This window comes from Barbus barbus (genome assembly GCF_936440315.1).
Source record: "Barbus barbus genome assembly, chromosome: 33".
NCBI lineage: Eukaryota > Metazoa > Chordata > Actinopteri > Cypriniformes > Cyprinidae > Barbus > Barbus barbus.
Genome location: NC_136761.1, coordinates 13,887,193 through 13,905,802, shown reverse-complemented (window position 1 = coordinate 13,905,802; position 18,610 = coordinate 13,887,193). Strand labels below are relative to the sequence as shown.

General features: G+C 35.8%; 1 protein-coding gene and 1 pseudogene across 3 annotated transcripts; one reads left to right on the top strand and one right to left on the bottom strand.

Moving 5' to 3' along the window:
* Nucleotides 1–22: 22 nt before the first annotated feature.
* Nucleotides 23–4,333, bottom strand: LOC306852954 (glutathione peroxidase 3-like; annotated as a pseudogene). Its single transcript, XR_013786053.1, has 5 exons — nucleotides 4,077–4,333; nucleotides 2,609–2,759; nucleotides 2,318–2,435; nucleotides 1,588–1,687; nucleotides 23–1,102 (listed from the first exon to the last, which is right to left on the bottom strand). The product of XR_013786053.1 is annotated as a glutathione peroxidase 3-like (transcript).
* Nucleotides 4,334–5,244: 911 nt separating this feature from the next.
* On the top strand, nucleotides 5,245–14,052 carry LOC306853358 (dynactin subunit 4). Of its 2 annotated transcripts, XM_079390686.1 has the most exons (14): nucleotides 5,354–5,538; nucleotides 6,148–6,218; nucleotides 6,472–6,650; nucleotides 7,015–7,058; nucleotides 7,179–7,286; nucleotides 7,887–7,907; nucleotides 9,311–9,384; nucleotides 9,520–9,632; nucleotides 9,912–10,021; nucleotides 10,720–10,793; nucleotides 10,892–10,946; nucleotides 11,137–11,244; nucleotides 11,579–11,676; nucleotides 12,867–14,052. In XM_079390686.1, exons 1-14 carry the CDS (start codon nucleotides 5,404–5,406, stop codon nucleotides 13,078–13,080), a joined length of 1,404 nt encoding a protein of 467 aa, XP_079246812.1. In that variant the 5' UTR covers nucleotides 5,354–5,403; the 3' UTR covers nucleotides 13,081–14,052. The 2 variants fall into 2 exon arrangements, with proteins under 2 accessions (XP_079246813.1, XP_079246812.1); XM_079390687.1 differs by lacking the exon at nucleotides 7,887–7,907 and having other exon boundaries at nucleotides 5,245–5,538.
* Nucleotides 14,053–18,610: the final 4,558 nt, after the last annotated feature.

Here is an 18,610-nt window from a genome sequence, read left to right as displayed (position 1 = left end):
CAATAACCAGAAGAAAACATTTCGTTTCTCGCATTTCAATCTTTATTTACTGAACGTCCACAGAGGCGGCAGCAAGTTCAAAGGATTGTTTAGGAAATGAGACATGATCGAAAAGCAACAGCGGAGCAGCCTGAATGCACTAAAGAGCTGCCCGCTGGCCCTCGACCTCAGGTCAGGCTCCACAGTGTGTCTGTTTTCAAGCCTTCCCGTCACCAACATGCCAGTCTCCAAACCGACCCATTGACCGCCTCTAGAAGGAGCAGTCTGAGAATCCTTTTACTTCAATTTTATACTGATACTGTTCAAATTCTTGTAACATTAATCCAATTCACAAAGGTTTACATTTGTTAACTTTGCCACATGTCATCTTGCTTTTACAGGGTTTCTGCAGGTCTTAAAATGTCCACAAATTAAGGAATTCTTAAATCAGGGTAGAAAGTGTTAAATTCATAAAATAATGGCATTAAATGTTGCATCCACTTGAGGAAAAACACAAAAATCTAAACATCTTTAAATCAAGATACATTCACTTAAGATGTGAAGTCTTGTTTTCTGAACAAAATGAGTTAATGTGAAACAAGAACAAATATCTGTCAATAGGGTATAAAAACTTTGGAAAACTTGAATTAAGTTGATTTTGCTTTTTGCTTTTCTTAAGACATCTTTAGACGTTTGCACTGGAAAACACAAAATACTGAGGCTCCCTAGACATTAAGATTTAGAAAACATTGCCGTATCGCTTTCACTCCATTTATACTTTACAACTGTTTTTAAAATGTCTTAAATTTTCCTTCATAAATCCTGCAGAAACCCTCTTTTGACTATTTTTAACACATTTTATGCTGGAGAGAGAGAAGAATGTGCAATTAAATCCACTGTTTTAAAGTTAATCAGCCTTTTGAACAAGCTGACGGAAGTATTTTAAGATGTCTGCCCTAACTTCAGATACGTTCACTCTGGGAAACCACCTCATTACAGGTCTGCCGTCTGGACCCACCAGAAACTTCTCAAAGTTCCACTTGATGTCGTTGATTTTGAGAGGTTCCCAAAACAATCTGTTGGTGGGGTTACCGAAGCTGTCTCCCACAGGTGGGCAGGCATTCTGAAAGAGAAAGAGCCTCTTTATTGGCACTTAAGAGCCTTTAACAGTCATGGAACCTTTCCGTTGCAGTTTACTTGACACAACAGATCTCAGAGAAAAGTAGTCCCCAATAAGTTTTATTTTTTTGTATAATGTACTCGAGTGTTTTTTTTTTTACTTGCAACTTCAAAAAGTGAACATAAGTGCATTTCTCAAGCTAAGATAAAACAATAGCTATTCTGTTTTTTTATATTGGTTTGATATACTTTTATATTTTCTATTGTATTAATTCATTTCTATTATTTCAGTTTGTTCTAATGGTATGACATGTAGATATCTTAATGCTTTTTGGGGCCTCCATATGTTCCAAAATGGGTAAACAGGTTTAAATTTCATTTAATTTTCAATAATTTTTTTTTTGTGTTTGTGTGAAATAGGCTTTTCTTGCATAAGGTGTTGCAAGCAATTTCAGATTTTAAAAAATGCTTTCTTAAACAGTGACCAACCTTTAAAAATGTGAAAAGAGCGTGCTCATTGACTCCATTCACATCCAGCTTCTCAAATAACTGGAAATTTGGAACAAATTCATTGCCTGGACGGACATACCTGTGAAGACAAGGAGAAATCTATTTAATCAAGGGTCTGTCTATAAAGAAAACAGAGACTTTAGAGAGTCAATGGCTTCAGATATCACTCCAGAAAAGAGCCTTTAGGTTCAAGATATATGATATGTGCAGTAATTTAAAGGGGATGATGGATGAGAAAGACAAGCTTATTGCACACTGTCTGATGCTCAGGTAGTTTTGGCTCATGAGTGATGCCAGTAACCTCAAGGTTAAAGAAACCTTCAGTCTTTTTTCCTTAAAGACTGTTTTCTGATTAAAACATGAGTCTTTTGGATGTCTTGGCAGAATATATTTTTTAAACTGCACACTCTTGCACGTTTAATCCACTTTTTTAGTATTATTCATATATTTCAAGCTTTCATTTGAATATTTTCAGGTTTCATTTTAACTAAGTTTTAGTTATTGTGTTTTTATTATTTGTTATATATATATATTTCTATTTACCTTTTTAATTTATTTCTAGTTTTAGAAATTAAAGTTTAAGCATACAAATAATTTTCCATCTAAATACATCTTATTAACAAAACCGATTTAATAGTTTAAGTAAACAATAACACTGGCTTCATCACCACAGTTAAATCTCTATTTTCAAAGAGTAACATGAACTCACTTTAATGCAGAAAGAATTTCATTTTTTTCTCCAGGCTCTTGCATCCCAAATTGGTTGCATGGAAACCCGAGGATAGTGAATCCAACATCTCGGAACTCCTGTTGCAGTGCATTCAATTCTAAATAGCACATAAAACTCATAGTCAATACAGTTATCGTGAACAGCTTTCATATTTGCTCTTCAAGCTTTGTTGTCATGTGGTGTAAAATATATATTTGCACATATTCATTTGCAAACTCAAGTAATGTTTGTATATAATAATATTTGTGTTACGTGAAATTGCATACTTACCCACATACTGGAAGGTGAGTCCTCAGAAGGTAGCCACATTGACAATGAGGACATGCCTTCCAGCATAATGGGAGAATGGGATGTACTGGGTCCCATTTAGGGTTTTCGCACCATAGTTGTGTATAGTGTCACTTACAGCTGGGTTACAGACCTGAGATAGACAAACGAAAAGGAATGCTGGCTTTACCACAATTACGAAGTGGAGACACATGAAAAATGAACATGAACACGAAAAAACACCATTCAAAATTTGGGTCGGTACTTTTATTTCAAATCAATTATTCTTTAGAACTTTCTATTTCTCAAAGGATCCTGAAATGTATCATGTTTTTTACAAAAAATATTAAGCAGCACAACTGTTTTCAAAACATGTTCCTTCAGCATATTAGAATGATTTCTGAAGAATCATATGACAATGAAGATTGAAACAATGAATAATAAAATATAAAACATTTTAAAACAGAAAAGCTATTTTAAAGTGTAATAATATTTCACAATATTACCATTCTTTTTCATCAAATAAGCAGCCTTGGCGAGCTTAAGAAACGTTTTTCAGAAACATTCAAACAATTCTACGAAACTTAAACTTTTGAATGATAGTACACATGAAATAAAATGATATTTAAACATTGCAGTGACGTTTGTATTCTCACTCAAAATTGTGAAAAAACCCCAGGCACACTCTTTATTATTGAAAAAGCTAATTTTCAAGAAAACTGCATGTGATTAATATGCAAGTAAAAAAATGAACAAAACCGTTATCTCATATAATCTTAATTCTTATTATCATATAATAATTCTCTTTCTCAGAACAGAAATGTTTTAGGGTTATATCACCTTGAAGCTGTAGTAGTGGAGTTATAATGCCCTGACCAGGCAAAGTAAATATTTACCTTTACTTGACTTTTGCTATTTGGTATTTGAAGTGCTTTAAAAAAAAAAAGAAATCAGTTACAAAACATTCAGTTATTTTACTATATATAACCCTGTACATGAGAACTGAACATGAGTCTTGTATTTGTTCCCTCCATTTATTTAATTATTTTCTGCCTCAGTTACTGTGGTGACCCACTGCACCTGCTACTGCATGCTGAAAACAGTGCACACAATCAAATCACACACTGACTTACGAGCTATAACCTCAACATCCTTACAGCACTGTGTTAAAAACATGCTTTAGTACAGAGATTATATGAGATCATTTGATATTTCATACCAATTTGTTCCAGTATTTACTTTTAAGCTTCAATGTGACACACAAATACTTGGATGTTGTTTACTCAGCCTATTGCTTTAACAACAAGCAATGGCTTTACTTTAAATAAATAAAAATGCGCATTATTATCCTTATTCCCTTGTTCTTTATTCCTGGTTTAAAGTTTTATCCAAATGAGCAATCCAGTATTACCAAAATAGCCTATTTTAAAGACTAAAAACTGTATAGTATGTATATATTATAACATCTTACCTGGGTATTGCATAGTCCACTAACTTTGTGTAGAAGACCCACCAAGACCAGAGCAGAGATCCAGGGATTCTTCTGGTTCCCCATGAGAGTGACGTGTGGCCCCTGCAGGGTGTCTGTGTGTCGTCTGAATGAAGCGTGGCTGAGCTGGAGATGAAAAACACTGGAGGAGAGTGACGCAGACTAGCCAATAATATCCAGCCTCATCCCACATATTGACATAGTGAATACAGCCATGGCCTTTTTATTATAGCTCTAACCTAAGATTTTGTTGTAATCTAGTTGGCAATGAACGTATTTGTCATTTGATTAAAATAATTATTGTAATGTGATGCTAAAAACCCACCAATCTGTTGTTGGTTGATAGTGGTGAAACAGTTGAGTTATTTTTGTCACTAGTCTTTCAACATCTCGTTTGCAACACTGATATCACAAAAAGTGCAGGAAGTACTTTCACATGCATACAAACAATTTGAGCAACAGAATAACTGTAAAAACTACCTTCAAATCTTTATCTTTAATATTTAATAATGTTTAATTCAACGTGTAGTAACTGATTAACTTAATTAACTTAGTAACTGATTGTGAAATGTCCAGAATAGTCTTTGTTTAGAGTTTATTAAATGCATGTGCAACCTTTTCATATATATTATGACATTAGAGACAAAACCTAAAAATATTGTTTTTTTATAGTTTATTTAATCATTTATCTTTTACTAGATCATATGGCACTATGTTGCACCCACACATACTGGTTTCTTTATATTCTATACAGTAGCAGGCAGCTTCAGATCATCTTCTGAGAGTATCAACGGTTAAGCTTAAGTACAGTTGAGTGGTAGCTTTCAGCTATTATGTATCTAAATTACGAAAGCTGTCAGAGTAGCAAAATCACCAGGTGCTTTTATCTTATGCAGCATTTTAAACTTGGTCTTATACATTTATTGTTGCAGTGCAGCTGCTATGTCAACAGAAACAGGTGCCTGTTGGTCGATTGGTAGATCTTTTGCACAACACTGACTTAACTTTATATTCTCTATAAGCATAAGATGTTAAGGGAAAAATGGTAAAAGCAGAAAACACAGCTCAAACATATTATGACTTGACTGAGATGCAATGGAGAAAAATAAAAACAAATGGACATACAAACAATTTTTGGTTGCGTAAGAATAATGATAAACGTGATGAGGACAAAAGAGAAGCTACAGGTTCAGTAAGCCATCCCCATGTTTGTTTATGAACAGCAGGGGCGCTATATTGACACAAAAGCGGAAAGCAGCAGAAGGAAGGCGATCACGCATGATCGTAGGCCGCAGGACCTCAGTCAGAAATGGCGACGCTGCTGCAGCCAGAGAAAGTGCTTTATCTCGTCCGAGGCGAGAAAAAGATTCGAGTTCCGCTCTCTCAGCTGTATTTCTGCCGATATTGCAGTGAGCTGCGATCTCTGGAATGCGTGTCACATGAAGTAAGTAACGCGGGGTATGACATTTAGTTGACTCAGTGGATGTTAGCCATGCTAAGAGCGAGCTAACAGGCTACTGATGACAGTATTGTTACCGCCTATCAGGAACCAATTCTGGTTCTGTGATTGGCTAGTTTATCCCTCTGTCATAAATTTCACGGCAACAGAGCTATCCAATTGGCTGTGTAACCAGTCAGTTAACTTCTGCACCCCCCCCCCCCTTTTTTTAGGGATGTGACTAGCTAAAAGCTAGTAGAAGAATTCTGAATGAAATGAAATATCTGCTGTTCCTTCGTTTCCATTATGTGCATAGATGCATTAAAAAAACAATGAGGTTTCTAAATTCAATGTGTTAATGCTTGCAGCAGCCATTAGTGTTATTTTGAAGGCATTAAACACTACCACACCCTGGACCGACAGCTTGGGCTATTTTTATTATTGTTTATTTATTTATTTTTATTTAAGCAATGTGTGAGTTTTAGCTCCGGCACAATGATGAAGTTCCATTTAGCCTTTCTGTACTTTTCCAATACAGTTATACAACTTCCTTGAGCAAAAACACATTTGCTTTGTCTTATAATGTTTTTTTTTGGTGTTATGTCTGTCATATAGGTCGATTCCCATTTCTGTCCCAGCTGTCTGGAGAACATGCCGTCAGCAGAGGCCAAGCTCAAGAAGAATAGGTAAACCACATATGTGCTAAATATCTGACAGGCTTGTGAATTAATAACGGCAATAATCTCAATCATCTAATATCATCTGTGCTTTGGCATTTATCATTAACTAATTACATGCCATATTTATAAGTTTTGACACATCAAAACTCGCTACACTTTTTACATTTATTTATTAAACTGACTGATAATGTTATATCAGGTCACTTAGACTGTGTTTCCTCATAATGATGTTGAATGCTTTGTGTTCCACTGGTTTCAGGTGTGCCAATTGCTTTGACTGTCCATGCTGTATGCACACCCTCTCCACACGGGCCACCAACATCCCAGCACCACTGCCTGATGACCCAACCAAAACCACAATGAAGAAGGCCTACTACCTGGCCTGTGGATTTTGTCGCTGGAGTTCAAGAGATGTAGGCATGGCTGACAAATCTGTGGGTGAGTCCTGGCACTTCCTTGATGTGGATATATGCACCACTGTCTGTATTGGTTCATCAGTAAACTCGGATGATGTTAACTTTAATCTGTCCTGTTTAATCAAAGATGGTTATTTTGGTTTAATTTGAATGGTTTAAGGTAATTATGTTGTATTTATATGGGTTAATTTTATGCATGCTATAAATATGCATAAAAAATCTTGTCCTGACTAGAAGTGATGCATTCACTTGCTGTAATCTTACTGACCACACTCCATGTGAAATACTGTGGAAAGGGTCATAATTGTAGCTCATCACAGAATATGAATTTTAATAATCAGAATTTTGTGCCAATTATATTTCACACTGTTAATTTTATATTTTAGCCAGTGGAGGATGGCAGGAACCTGAAAACCCTCATACTCAGAGGGTATGTCTAAAACAAGATCTCCTCTTATTAAATTAATATTACATTTTCCAATTTAGTACATTTTAATATTACATCTGACTTTTTCAAGTAGCAGGCAAATCAGTTATTATCTCTATATAGATCAACAAGCTGATTGAGTATTACCAGCAGCTGGCGCAGAGAGAGAAGCTGGAGAGAGACCGGAAGAAGCTGGCACGAAGACGCCCGTTCATGCCTCAGGCGTTCTCGGTAAACACTCACACCACTGTGTTTAGAAACACCCTTCTAACCTAACATTTACTTTCCATTTAGTAAGCACTAAACGGGTGTGGTGTGTCTTGTCTAGAGTTTAAGCTTGGGCAGAGTCTTGTCAAAATACTTAAGTTACCCTGAAGTATTTTGTGTTGTGATTTTTATTTATTAATTTTTTTTATTTTATTTTTTAATTTGTGAAAATACGTAATAAATTAAATTTTTTGATTTTAGTTTTGTACAAAATTATCTTTACTTTAAATTTGCATCAAAGCTGGCTAAGTTTACTAAACCTAGCAGGATCTGAAATGTTACTACAAAACATCAGTATAAAAAGTCCAAAAATCCCCAACCTTTGGACTGTAGTGTATTTGGAGAAATGAGGTTTTCAAATGGTTCATTTCTAACCCTGTGATACATGACTGATTACTGACATTACTTTGAGCTGCATGTCTTGTTCACTAATGCAATCCTTGTTTCTTTGTGCTTCAAACTGCCACTTTAATGTTTGCTTGAATGAATTTTTCACTTGATTCTGTCTCTCTCCTTTTCTTTGCTTGTGCACGCTGATATTTTTGGTTTTATACCCCTCTCCAGCAACACACTATTCACGTGGTGGTGAGTGGTATTTTTTTCCCCACAATTCTTACAGAAACACTAAGAAGGTCTTTCTTTTCCCTGCAATCCTTCCATCAGTTTAGCATGTCTAATCTGTTACTAAATGACTTTGCTGATCACATGAGCTTCACTATTGCTACTTGGAATTCCCTGCACAATCGAATCTTTGTATTTGGCTGGTGATTTCTTTAATGGGACAGTCCTGGGTCCGGAACCATGATGGTGGCTGAACAAACTCAGGGTTACAGGATTAGTTTTGAGTTGACAACCAAACCAAGTCCAGTCTTAGCTTTGTTGGTACCATAAAGCTGATTATTAACTTTCTCTGTCAACTCAGGCTTGATCCTGAGTTAATGGAGCATGTGCACATGAATTTGTGACATCAGTAATGAACAGCCAATCACATGCTTTGAAACTGTGATTCACTTCTCGTGAGAGAGGCAATGCGATTCACTACCAAAGATTAAAAGATTGAACAATATGAAGAATTTAAACACATTTACATGAGATGAAACTATCTTTCCATGAAAGAAGGAAACTTAAAGAAAACATCTTGCCATATAAGTGCAAGTAAAAGTTGTAAAGTTAGTTTATAGAGTTGATAATATTTATAGGTATGAAAACACTTAAAAATCTAAGCTCATATGTAGTCATGGTTAATGCATATTATCGATATGTTTATATTCATTTAAAATACAATCTTAATTACTATTGAACTAAGCTAGCTTGTGTAATGAATTAAGGGTACACTAATTATAGAAACCATATAAGATAATTTATAAAAAAAAAATCAGCTCTAAAAATCTGACAATTTCTATCTTTAAAAATGTTTTACCATGTAGCAACCTTTTAATTTGGAGTAAGAGAAACTGGGGGAGTGGCTTTATTGCATCAGACATGTGTCCCTTTGCTTGAAGCTGATTGGTCAAATTTCAGTTTGAGAGTTCTAAACCAGAACATAACCTGCCCCGGAGCAGGTTAGCTGTGGAGCGTAAGTTACTATGGTGATGAACACCACTAAAAGACAAGCCACTTTCATGGTACTTAAAACCCAGGATTGATGCAAACTAAACCAAAACTTACCTGGCTAGCCAGCTAAACCGCCTTCATGGTACAGGCCCCTGGTTGGCTGGTCTTTATGTTTGGAGTTTATTAATGATGTTTGAAGTTTAGCTGCAGACTTATTTGATTATATAGATTTAGAACAAGATTTCACCCAGAATCAGTCATTTAGCCAATCAATCTGTTTTTGGACAAAATTTGTGCTTAAACTGTGTTAACTATTACTAAATGCACCATTTCAGCAAGCAATAGCATTCATCTAAAAATAATGAGCTGTACCTTACATCTAGAATACCTCTTTATTATCATAGACTTAAGTGGTCTGTATTTATGTCTAAAAGGAGAAGTATGGACTGGGAACCAGACTACAGAGACAGAGATCTGGAGCACCAATCAGTGCCCTGTATGGCCTTTCGTAAGTATTGCCTTTAAAAAAAAATGATGGTGCATCCCACTGCTTTGTGGTGTTTGTGGTGAGTACCATTATAATTAATGCATCACATTTTAAACTATTTTGGACTTTGCCTATATGATGCTGTATTGTTTTCAGATTAAAAGAAGGAGAGGACCAGAAGGAGATCACTATAGAGCCAGCACAGGCTTTGGATGAAGTGGAGCCTCTGCCTGAGGATTATTACACTCGCCCTGTCAACCTTCCTGAAGGTTGGTCTCATCCCTGCTTCACCCAGTAATACTACTTAATTACTACTAAAATCTGATTCCATTTGTAGTGCAGTAATCATAGGCACAGCCATATAGATCCATATAAACTCACGTGTCATAGGGTGATTTTGGAGGTTGCATGTTCAGGATCAAATGTATAAGAATTGAAATTGATATCATTGAACCACATTTGCTATCCTAAGGCAATCATTTTGTGATTAGATCTTTATTGACGTGGTTATATGATGCATATTTTAAATGTTACTTGTTTCAATGCAGTAACGACTCTTCGCCAGAGGCTGCTACAGCCTGATTTTCAGCCTGCAGGAGCTTCACAGCTGCACCCCAGACACAAGCACCTGCTAATGAAACGCTCTCTGCGTTGCAGGGTATGTAAATACATCCACAGCTTCTCTTTCATTCTGAAGAAAGCCATTCAGGAAGCTGCCGTTGAATTACTGAGCTAAAATCAATCAGCCTGTGTTTTTTTTTAATATAGATTACCATTCAAAAGTTTGTATTCTGTAAAATTTTTACAAAGACTTTTTGAAAGGAGTCTCTTATGTTCACCAAAGCTGCATTTATTTGATCAAAAATTATTAGTAATAAAAAACAAAACACTTTTTCATTTTAGTGTATTTTAAAATGTAATTTATTCCTGTGGTGGCAAAGCTGAATTTTTAACCATTTTTGGCCATTCCTCTTCAGTGTCACATGATCCTTCCGAAATCATTCTAATATGCTGATTTGGTGTTTTTTTTTTTATCATCACTGTTTTTGATTTTTATTTATTTATTTATTTTTGGTTGATGAATAGTTGTTAAGAACTTGAAATAGATTTTTCTGTAACATTACTGTCACCTTTGATCAATTTAATGCATCCTTGCTAAATAAAAGCATTAATTTCTTTCAAAGAACAAAAAAAGTCTTAATGTCTTAATAGCCACAAAATACGAACGCATTTATTTAATATATTAAAAGCTCTTTGATTTCATATTTGTATTAAATTCCTTTGAGCTAATCTGCAAAACTGTTAAATACCACTTTAAAGTGCTGTTAATTACTGTTCCTTATCCTTTCATTTCAGAAATGTGAGCACAATCTGAGCAAACCAGAATTTAATCCAACTTCAATAAAGTTCAAAATCCAGCTTGTGGCAGTGTAAGTCCTGTGTTTATGACCTAAATTCTCTTATTTGTTGTTCTTAGAGTGTATATTTGATGAAATGAACCAACCAACGATTTTTGTTCTTTTTACAGGAGCTACATTCCTGAAATAAGAATCATGTCCATTCCAAACCTGCGTCACATGAAGGCAAGTTTGAGAAATGCTTGGACACTTAAACAAAAATTTGCTGTTTAATAATTTGTGTTGTATTTTTTAATAAATTCTGAATAAATCAAGACTATTTGAATTTTGAGGCTTAGTCTGGTTACACTTCTTTTGACATTTTAAGACTTTTTTTCCCATTTGTAAGTCATTTTAGTGTTTTGTTGTAATGCAGGAGAGTCAGGTTCTGCTGACCCTGACCAACCCGGTGGAGAACATCACCCATGTGTCTCTGTACACCTGTGAAGAAGGAGACCCAGCTGACATTAACAGCACCGCTAAGGTGAAACACCACAGCTGAGCCTATATCTCTAACAGTACAGATGAATTATAATGGTATAAATGAATTTTAAGAAGTGTATATGTCCTATAATGATGGCTGGTTGTTGGTTATTGAATTGGACAGTTGTGTTCATCTAGCTTGAGCTGAAGCAGAAGCATGGCTCTCTAACAAAAACAACCACTCAGTTCAGTCTCCAGACAGACATTGTTTACCTTGAGTGGTCCTCTGCAGGGGAAATGATAGTCATCACAGCCTCACCATCACTGCGCTGCAGTGTATCATTGCCTTGCATTGTGCCCCCATGGCTTTATTATGAAATATTATTGTTTAATAGGTGCTGGTGCCCTCAAAGGAACTGGTCCTGGCAGGGAAAGATGCGGCCGCTGAGTATGATGAACTGACAGAACCTCAGGGTTTTCAGGATGACCCAGAGTAAGACCCAGCGCTGCTGATGCATACTGGAAGCAGATAAACCAATTTAGCTCATTTATTACCAAGAAGATGAGATTGCAGAAATACAGAGTCGGGGGCACAGACTGTGAATAGGTTATTTATTTATTAATAAGTAGGGCTGCATTTAATCTGCTTTGAATTTGAACATCAGTCATTCACTAAGTGAAACCACCAGTTCCTGAAATATCTTTGGGTATTTTGATGATACTTTCAGGTACTGTATGTCTTTCTTCTGCTGAACTCAAAAGAAGAGAGTTGGTAACCAACCTGTTGCTGGTCCCCACTGACTTCCATACTAGTCAGTGGCAAGCAGAAGCTGTTTGGTTACCAACATTCTTCCAAATGTCATCTTGTGTGTTCAGCAGAAGAAAGATGTTCATACATGTTTGAAACAACTTGAGGGCGAGTAAATGATGACAGAATATTTGGGTAAACTATCCCTTAACTATAGCTGTATTTAAATCCGTTCTGTGAAATCCTGCAATTTCCTACCACAATCAGTGTACAAAACATGTCAAACTAAATTCTTAAAAAAAAAAAAATTATAAATAAAAAATCATATTAAAGCATTACCCTGGGTTTTGCTAAAAATCTGTATTTGTAGTTAGTTAAGGCACTTACAATGCAAAGTAAACTGGGTCAGTGTTCTCAAGGTTTTAAAAGGTTAAATGTAAGTAGTTTGACAAATATAAGCTTTATAGGACTCATTTTCCAAGCCGTTCTTTTTGAAGTTCGAATACTGCATTAAAAGATCAATGTTGTGTTGTAGTTGTGTGTATTTATGCAACTTTTGAGCTCCCTTCAGTTAATTAGTATAATATATCACTGTTGTAATTACAGTGGATAGCTGTACATGTGTAAAACTGTCCGCCCTAACAAACTTACATACTCTTAAAACAGATATTTGAGGGGGAAAGTGGAAAAGAAACCAAAGCCATTCACCATATTCTAAGTCCGTATACTATCAGAATGATTTTGAAATTTATATTTCAGGGTAAAAATTTATGCACAGCATGTAGAAGCTTTATTTTTGAGGTGAAAGTCAAAATTATTTCCTAAGTCAAGAAACCTTGCATTTAGTCATTTTTCTTGGGATGTCTTTTAATCTGATATCATAAGTTCCTGTGTTTTTACCTCATGAATAACAGTCTGCACTCTTGTATCTTTAGTGTGGTGGCCTTTAGAAAGTCAAACAAGATCGGCTTCTTCATCAAAGTGATTCCGCAGAGGGAGGAGGGCGATGTCATGGTCGCTTTCAAACTCCGACATGACTTCAGGAACCTCGCTGCTCCGATCAGACCCACTGAGGAGGGAGAAGCCACCAGTGAGGCCATCTGGCTCACACACCATGTGGAGCTTAGCTTGGGCCCCCTGGCAACTTGAGAACGTAACACAAATGAGCTACACACTCAAACATAAACACACTCTGACGCATAAACAGAGAAGTTTAACAACACATGACACTAAACTCACATACTTACACAATCTCTCATGCTCATGAAGACATTCATTATCTTGGTGAAGTGAGTGTAAATATTATCAGGCACACACACACACACACATCACTTACAGGAACGCAGTTACTTAACAGTACACACACTATGGCTACACTTGTGCCAGATGCTTTGCGCAGTGATCTTTCTCGCTCTGTTTGTAACGCCCCCTGCTGATTTAACTAAATGCATGTGATTACAGTGACATCCATGTACTGTTATATTTCACGGTTCCAACTCCAGTTCTTCTCAGTGTTAATAAACATATTTAGATTAATGCTTTATCAATTTTTTTTGTTAATTTAATATTTTGTATTTGCTGTAAGACAAGCAAAATGTTACTTGCAGTTGTGTGGCACTAATTAGTGAGACAAAGTCATTGGATGTGAAACACATTTGACAACCAACTCTGTTTATCCCGTTATCTGTATTAAATCAGAGGGTGAACACCAGTGCATTCAGCTTTATTTATCTGTATCATGGTAGTAGCTGGAAGTCCTGATTTAGTTTCTAATATGACCGCCTTAAATGTGGTTGAGCAGTCTTATCCAATAAAATATGAGAAACTTGATGGATCCGGATGTGTTTTTATTGTTATTATCATTATTAGTGGTTCAACAGGGTGGTTACGACATGCTGTGTAGAGTAGCCCTGTTGAGTATTCCTTGATATTCTGAAAAGAACATTTAAAATGTTTACTTAAATGAAAGGAATTAGGTTTTTATACAGTTAAAGGAAGTTTTTTTTTTTTTTTTTTCCATTTCAATTATTAAACCATTTACTGTGGCATGCGAAAGTTTGGGAACCCCTTGCAGAATCAAATGAATAATTTTAATAAAATAAGAGCGATCATACAAAACGCATGTTGTTGTTTTTTTATTTAGTACTGTCTTGACTAAGAAATTTTACATAAAAGATGTTTACATATAGTCCACAAGAAAAAAAAACTAGCTGAAATTATTAAAATAACCCCCTTCAAAAGTTTGGGAACCCTTGGTTCTTAATACAGTGTGTGGTTACCTGGATGATCTACAAGTGTTTTTTTGTTTTGTGGTTGTTCACACAGTCCCTTATTTGTTCTGAACAGTTCAACTGAGCACTGTTCTTCAGAAAAATCCTCCAGGTCCTGCAGATTCTTCAGTTTTCCAGCATCTTGATTTGAAGATCCATCTTTTCACACTGAGGTCAATTGAGGGAATCAAACACAACTATTACAAAAGGTTCAAACCTTCACTGATGCTCCAGAGGGAAACACGATGCATTAAGAGCCAGGCAGGGACAGATCATGATGCAGAGGTGCCCTGGGCACGGGCTGATTATAGGCCCCCCTCAGTTGAAATTGCGGTCATTTTTCTTAAGTTCAAATAGCAATGAATTCTATCTACACTAAGTGAAAATAGCAGTATTTTTAGCTATATGTTATTTACACTAAGTGCAAATAGTTATAGATTATATTGACACTGTTAAAATAGCAGGATTTTCTGCTATTTATACTACTTGTTACAAAATAGTGGCAATTATCTGCACCTCAGTATTGTATTACATTATAAAACAGTATGCAACGTATTGCGTGTAAATTATAATTTTAATTCAAATTATTAAATGGATGCCACCTTATGGACAATAAAGCCCTCCCTATACCCTAACCCTACCCGATACTTTATTTTCAACTTTTTGGTGATTTTGTTTAATTTTTATTAAAAGCAAATGCCTTTACGATGTGATATGAGATATCGACGCCTCTTATTGGCCATTGTACTCATAAACTCAACAGAATCATGTGTGATTGGTTTATAATACGCAGTAGCACTATTTACACCGAGGAGAGAGGAGCTTGAAACGAGGATAAAACTACAGTCTCGGTCTGTTTCTCACACAAAGCAGTGTCATGACTTTCAAAAGGCTTGAAAAAACCGAGCAACTCCATTACTTTTGTGATTTATGTTGTTTTTGTGCCTTTTTAAAGCTTGGCAGCCAGTACCCAGTCATTATTGACACGAGTGACCAGAATAGTCTTCAGTCATTCTCCTTTTTCTATTCCACCGAAGAAAGAAAATCATGTGGGATTAGAGCGACATGAAGCATTTTAATTCTGGGGTAAACTTTTTCTGTTAAATTCATTCAATGTTAGATGCTGTCCACTAGATGGCAGTCTATCATTGATAAAATGTTTGACATTGTGCAGTCATCAGACCAGCCTGTTCGGTAAATAATCCGTCTCACTTGACAGCAGCATGTTATTAACATGTTACTGAGCTGTAATTATTATTCATTAAAAGCTGTTGATTTTTTAAAACTCAGTTGACTGCATAAATGTAAACTAGAGGCTTTAAAATGACCTTATGTACAGTGTTTGTTTAGTCATTCATGCTAAGATGAATATACTTTCCACAGGCCTAAATGTGCTCTTACCGACTGAAGACGAGCAAAGCCAAGAATAAATTGATTGAGTCAATGGAACGATTCAGAACTGTGAGTCTGCACCGTCTGGCTAAACATTTACTGCCCTGTATTTGACAAAAACACAATATCCCACTGTGTTTTGGCGTGATAGTTCTTGCGTCCTAACTAAACAGTGTAGTGCACACACAGGTACACATTACAGCACACCTGATTATTATATTTTACAAAGGTGACAAAGTATGGTCTTAGTGTAATGCCTCTCACAGTCTATAGCAATTGTGCTAGAGGAGTCTGGGTATAAAAATAAAGTGAGCTTTAACAGTAATTGGCAGACCTCAGTGTTTCTCTGCACTGTTGACAATGGCATGGTTGTAGTACTCGCAGTAAATTATGTGGATATGGAAATCTAGACTTTTTTGTCTTTGTCTTTTGGAGCAGTAACCAGATGTGTTTTGTCTCCTTGCTTCGCAGATAATCATCTTAAACTATGGCTCTATTAAGAAAAGGAAGCCATAGCTTCCATGTGTGATGCATTAATTTTTCTTCATAATAGGCATGTCTGCATACACCAGCAAGGCCAAAACACTTCATGTGCTGATTGTTAAGTATCTTTAGAGGAAGACAGATTGAAAGCATCTTTTGACCTTTCAAAAGAAGTTGGTGGAAACAAAACATTTCGGAACTGAATTTGATTCACATTTATATACAGTATGATGGGTCAGCATACGGTAAAATAAATACAGGCAAGATTTTTTTGACCATTTTTTGTATTAATTGTAATTAAAATGTAATTATTTATTTCATTTAGTCCTGTTGTTTGACAATATATTTAAAAACATTTAAGTATAAATATTACATGGATTCTAAATTCCCGAGAGGCCATAAAAGTGACATAATAATACAATTCTTTTTTAAATGTTTAAAGTACTTTTAGAAATATATCATCACACATCAGCATCCCAAAAGTATTTCAAGTCAACTACCCATGTATTAGTAATGAGTAAACAGAAAAAAATGACCCATCAACTCACGGTCATAATTTTATTCACAAGGAAGTGGCACATCTGTAATATTTCTACAGAGGCGCAGCACAGATCAGGATTTTAAATCCTAAGGATTTGTTACTTTATGTTTAGACCTGTAAAACGCCTTGTGTTGCCTCTTTCTGCAAAATGTGCTACAGACTAATTATATGCGTGTAAAGTGTCTAGTGCTGCTGATCTAAAGCACAGCCAAACCTCAGAAGTTATAAAAGTCCAGAGTAAAATCTCCCCAGGAGAGACTTAGACTCAGGATGTTGTCAGAAAACGAAAGCCTGGTTGTCTTCTGTTCACTGGATTCATTTGTAATTAAACACCTCATAGAGAGCTTTGATAAACGATGTGTTAGAGATCGTCTCTAACTCTGAGTGTCCATGGCCATGTAAAGAATGAAGAATGTTTATATTCCAGGCTGGTCCATTACGGTAGGAAAGACCCTGGTATTGTTCACTAATGGCTCCTCTGTGTAGGATTAGCCACCTCCGGTTGTTTCCCATTTAGGGAATTCTCTTTACGGTTAAACCTATATGTCATGTTATACTGCATGGTTGAGCTCCCTCACTGCCATTATGGGCTGTTGGAAGGCCTCTTCTAATGGAATTGACACATATTTATGTAAAGACTCAGTTCTGGCAGCATCTTTCCACTGGTGTCCTTCAGCGCTGACCTGTGACACTGCTTCGGGTGATTTCGAGTGCAGATTTTAGGCAAAACAGAATTCTTTCGCTTTCTATTTTCCACACTGAAGAAATGAAGCTTGAAATTATTTGATGATCTTCACCTTTAAACCTTTCGAGAGCCGTGCAGTATATGAAAACACTTTGAAGTCATGGCCAGAATTAGGATTCCAGCTTAATGCTCTGACGCTTGAACAATTTCCTCAAGTAATGGGACGATTACATAACGATGTAAAACTCAGAAATTTCCACACATTTAAAGTCTGCGATGTCCTTGTGTTGTTTTATCTTTAGTGAAAGCACAGAAAGATTCCACATTAAATTGTGAGGCTTTCAGATGTCTGGACATTTCCACCATGACATCACCCTCATAAGCAGTCTTAAATTCTGAACTCACTTCATAGCAGTACAGCTCAGCGGCCAGCTGAGAGATAGCAGGGGTCCACGAACACCCCGGTTTAACATATATATCAGAAATAAAGAATTCTAAGATGCCCAGACACTTATAGTATTGGTATTGTCTGTGCTGGACTCCTGAGACTCATTAAAAGCAGATGCATTGAGCATATTTTTTTTACTTGATTTTATTGCTGCCTGGACAATATGTTTTTTTTTGTCTGTGATCTGCATACTGTATTCACCAAAAAACAAACTGTTTGGTGAAAATAAATATAACTATTGTTTTGGGTCAGTAAGAGCTATAATGCTACAAATGATTTTTATCTTTTTGTTTCAAATAAATGCTGTTATTACTTTTAGAAAAGAATGCAAAAAAAAAAAAAAAATCTGCCATGATGACCACAAAAACGTTTCCTGAGCACTAAATCAGCACATTAGAATGATTTTTGAAGGATCACGTGACACTGAAGACTGGCTTTTGAAAATTTGCCTTTGCAATCACAGAAATAATTATTTTACATTTTTAAAACAGAAAATAAAGTGTCGGGTAGGGTTAGGGTAGGTGTAGGGAGGGCTGTATTGTCCCAATAAGGTGGCATCCATTTAATAATTTGAATTAAAATGAAAATTTACACTCAATAACTTATTATTGCATACTGTTTTATAATGTACTACAATACTGAGGTGCAGATAATTGCTAAAAAAATGCTGCTATTTTCACTTAGTGTAGATAGCCTCTGTCGCTATTTACTCTCAGAGCAAATAGCTGCTGACTTTATTTTATGCTTTATAATATATAATATTTATACTTTATTAATAGGGACAGTGAGACATAAGACAGGAAATACAGTCAATCACATTGAACAGTATTAGGAAATGTTGCAAGCATGATTTGAACATG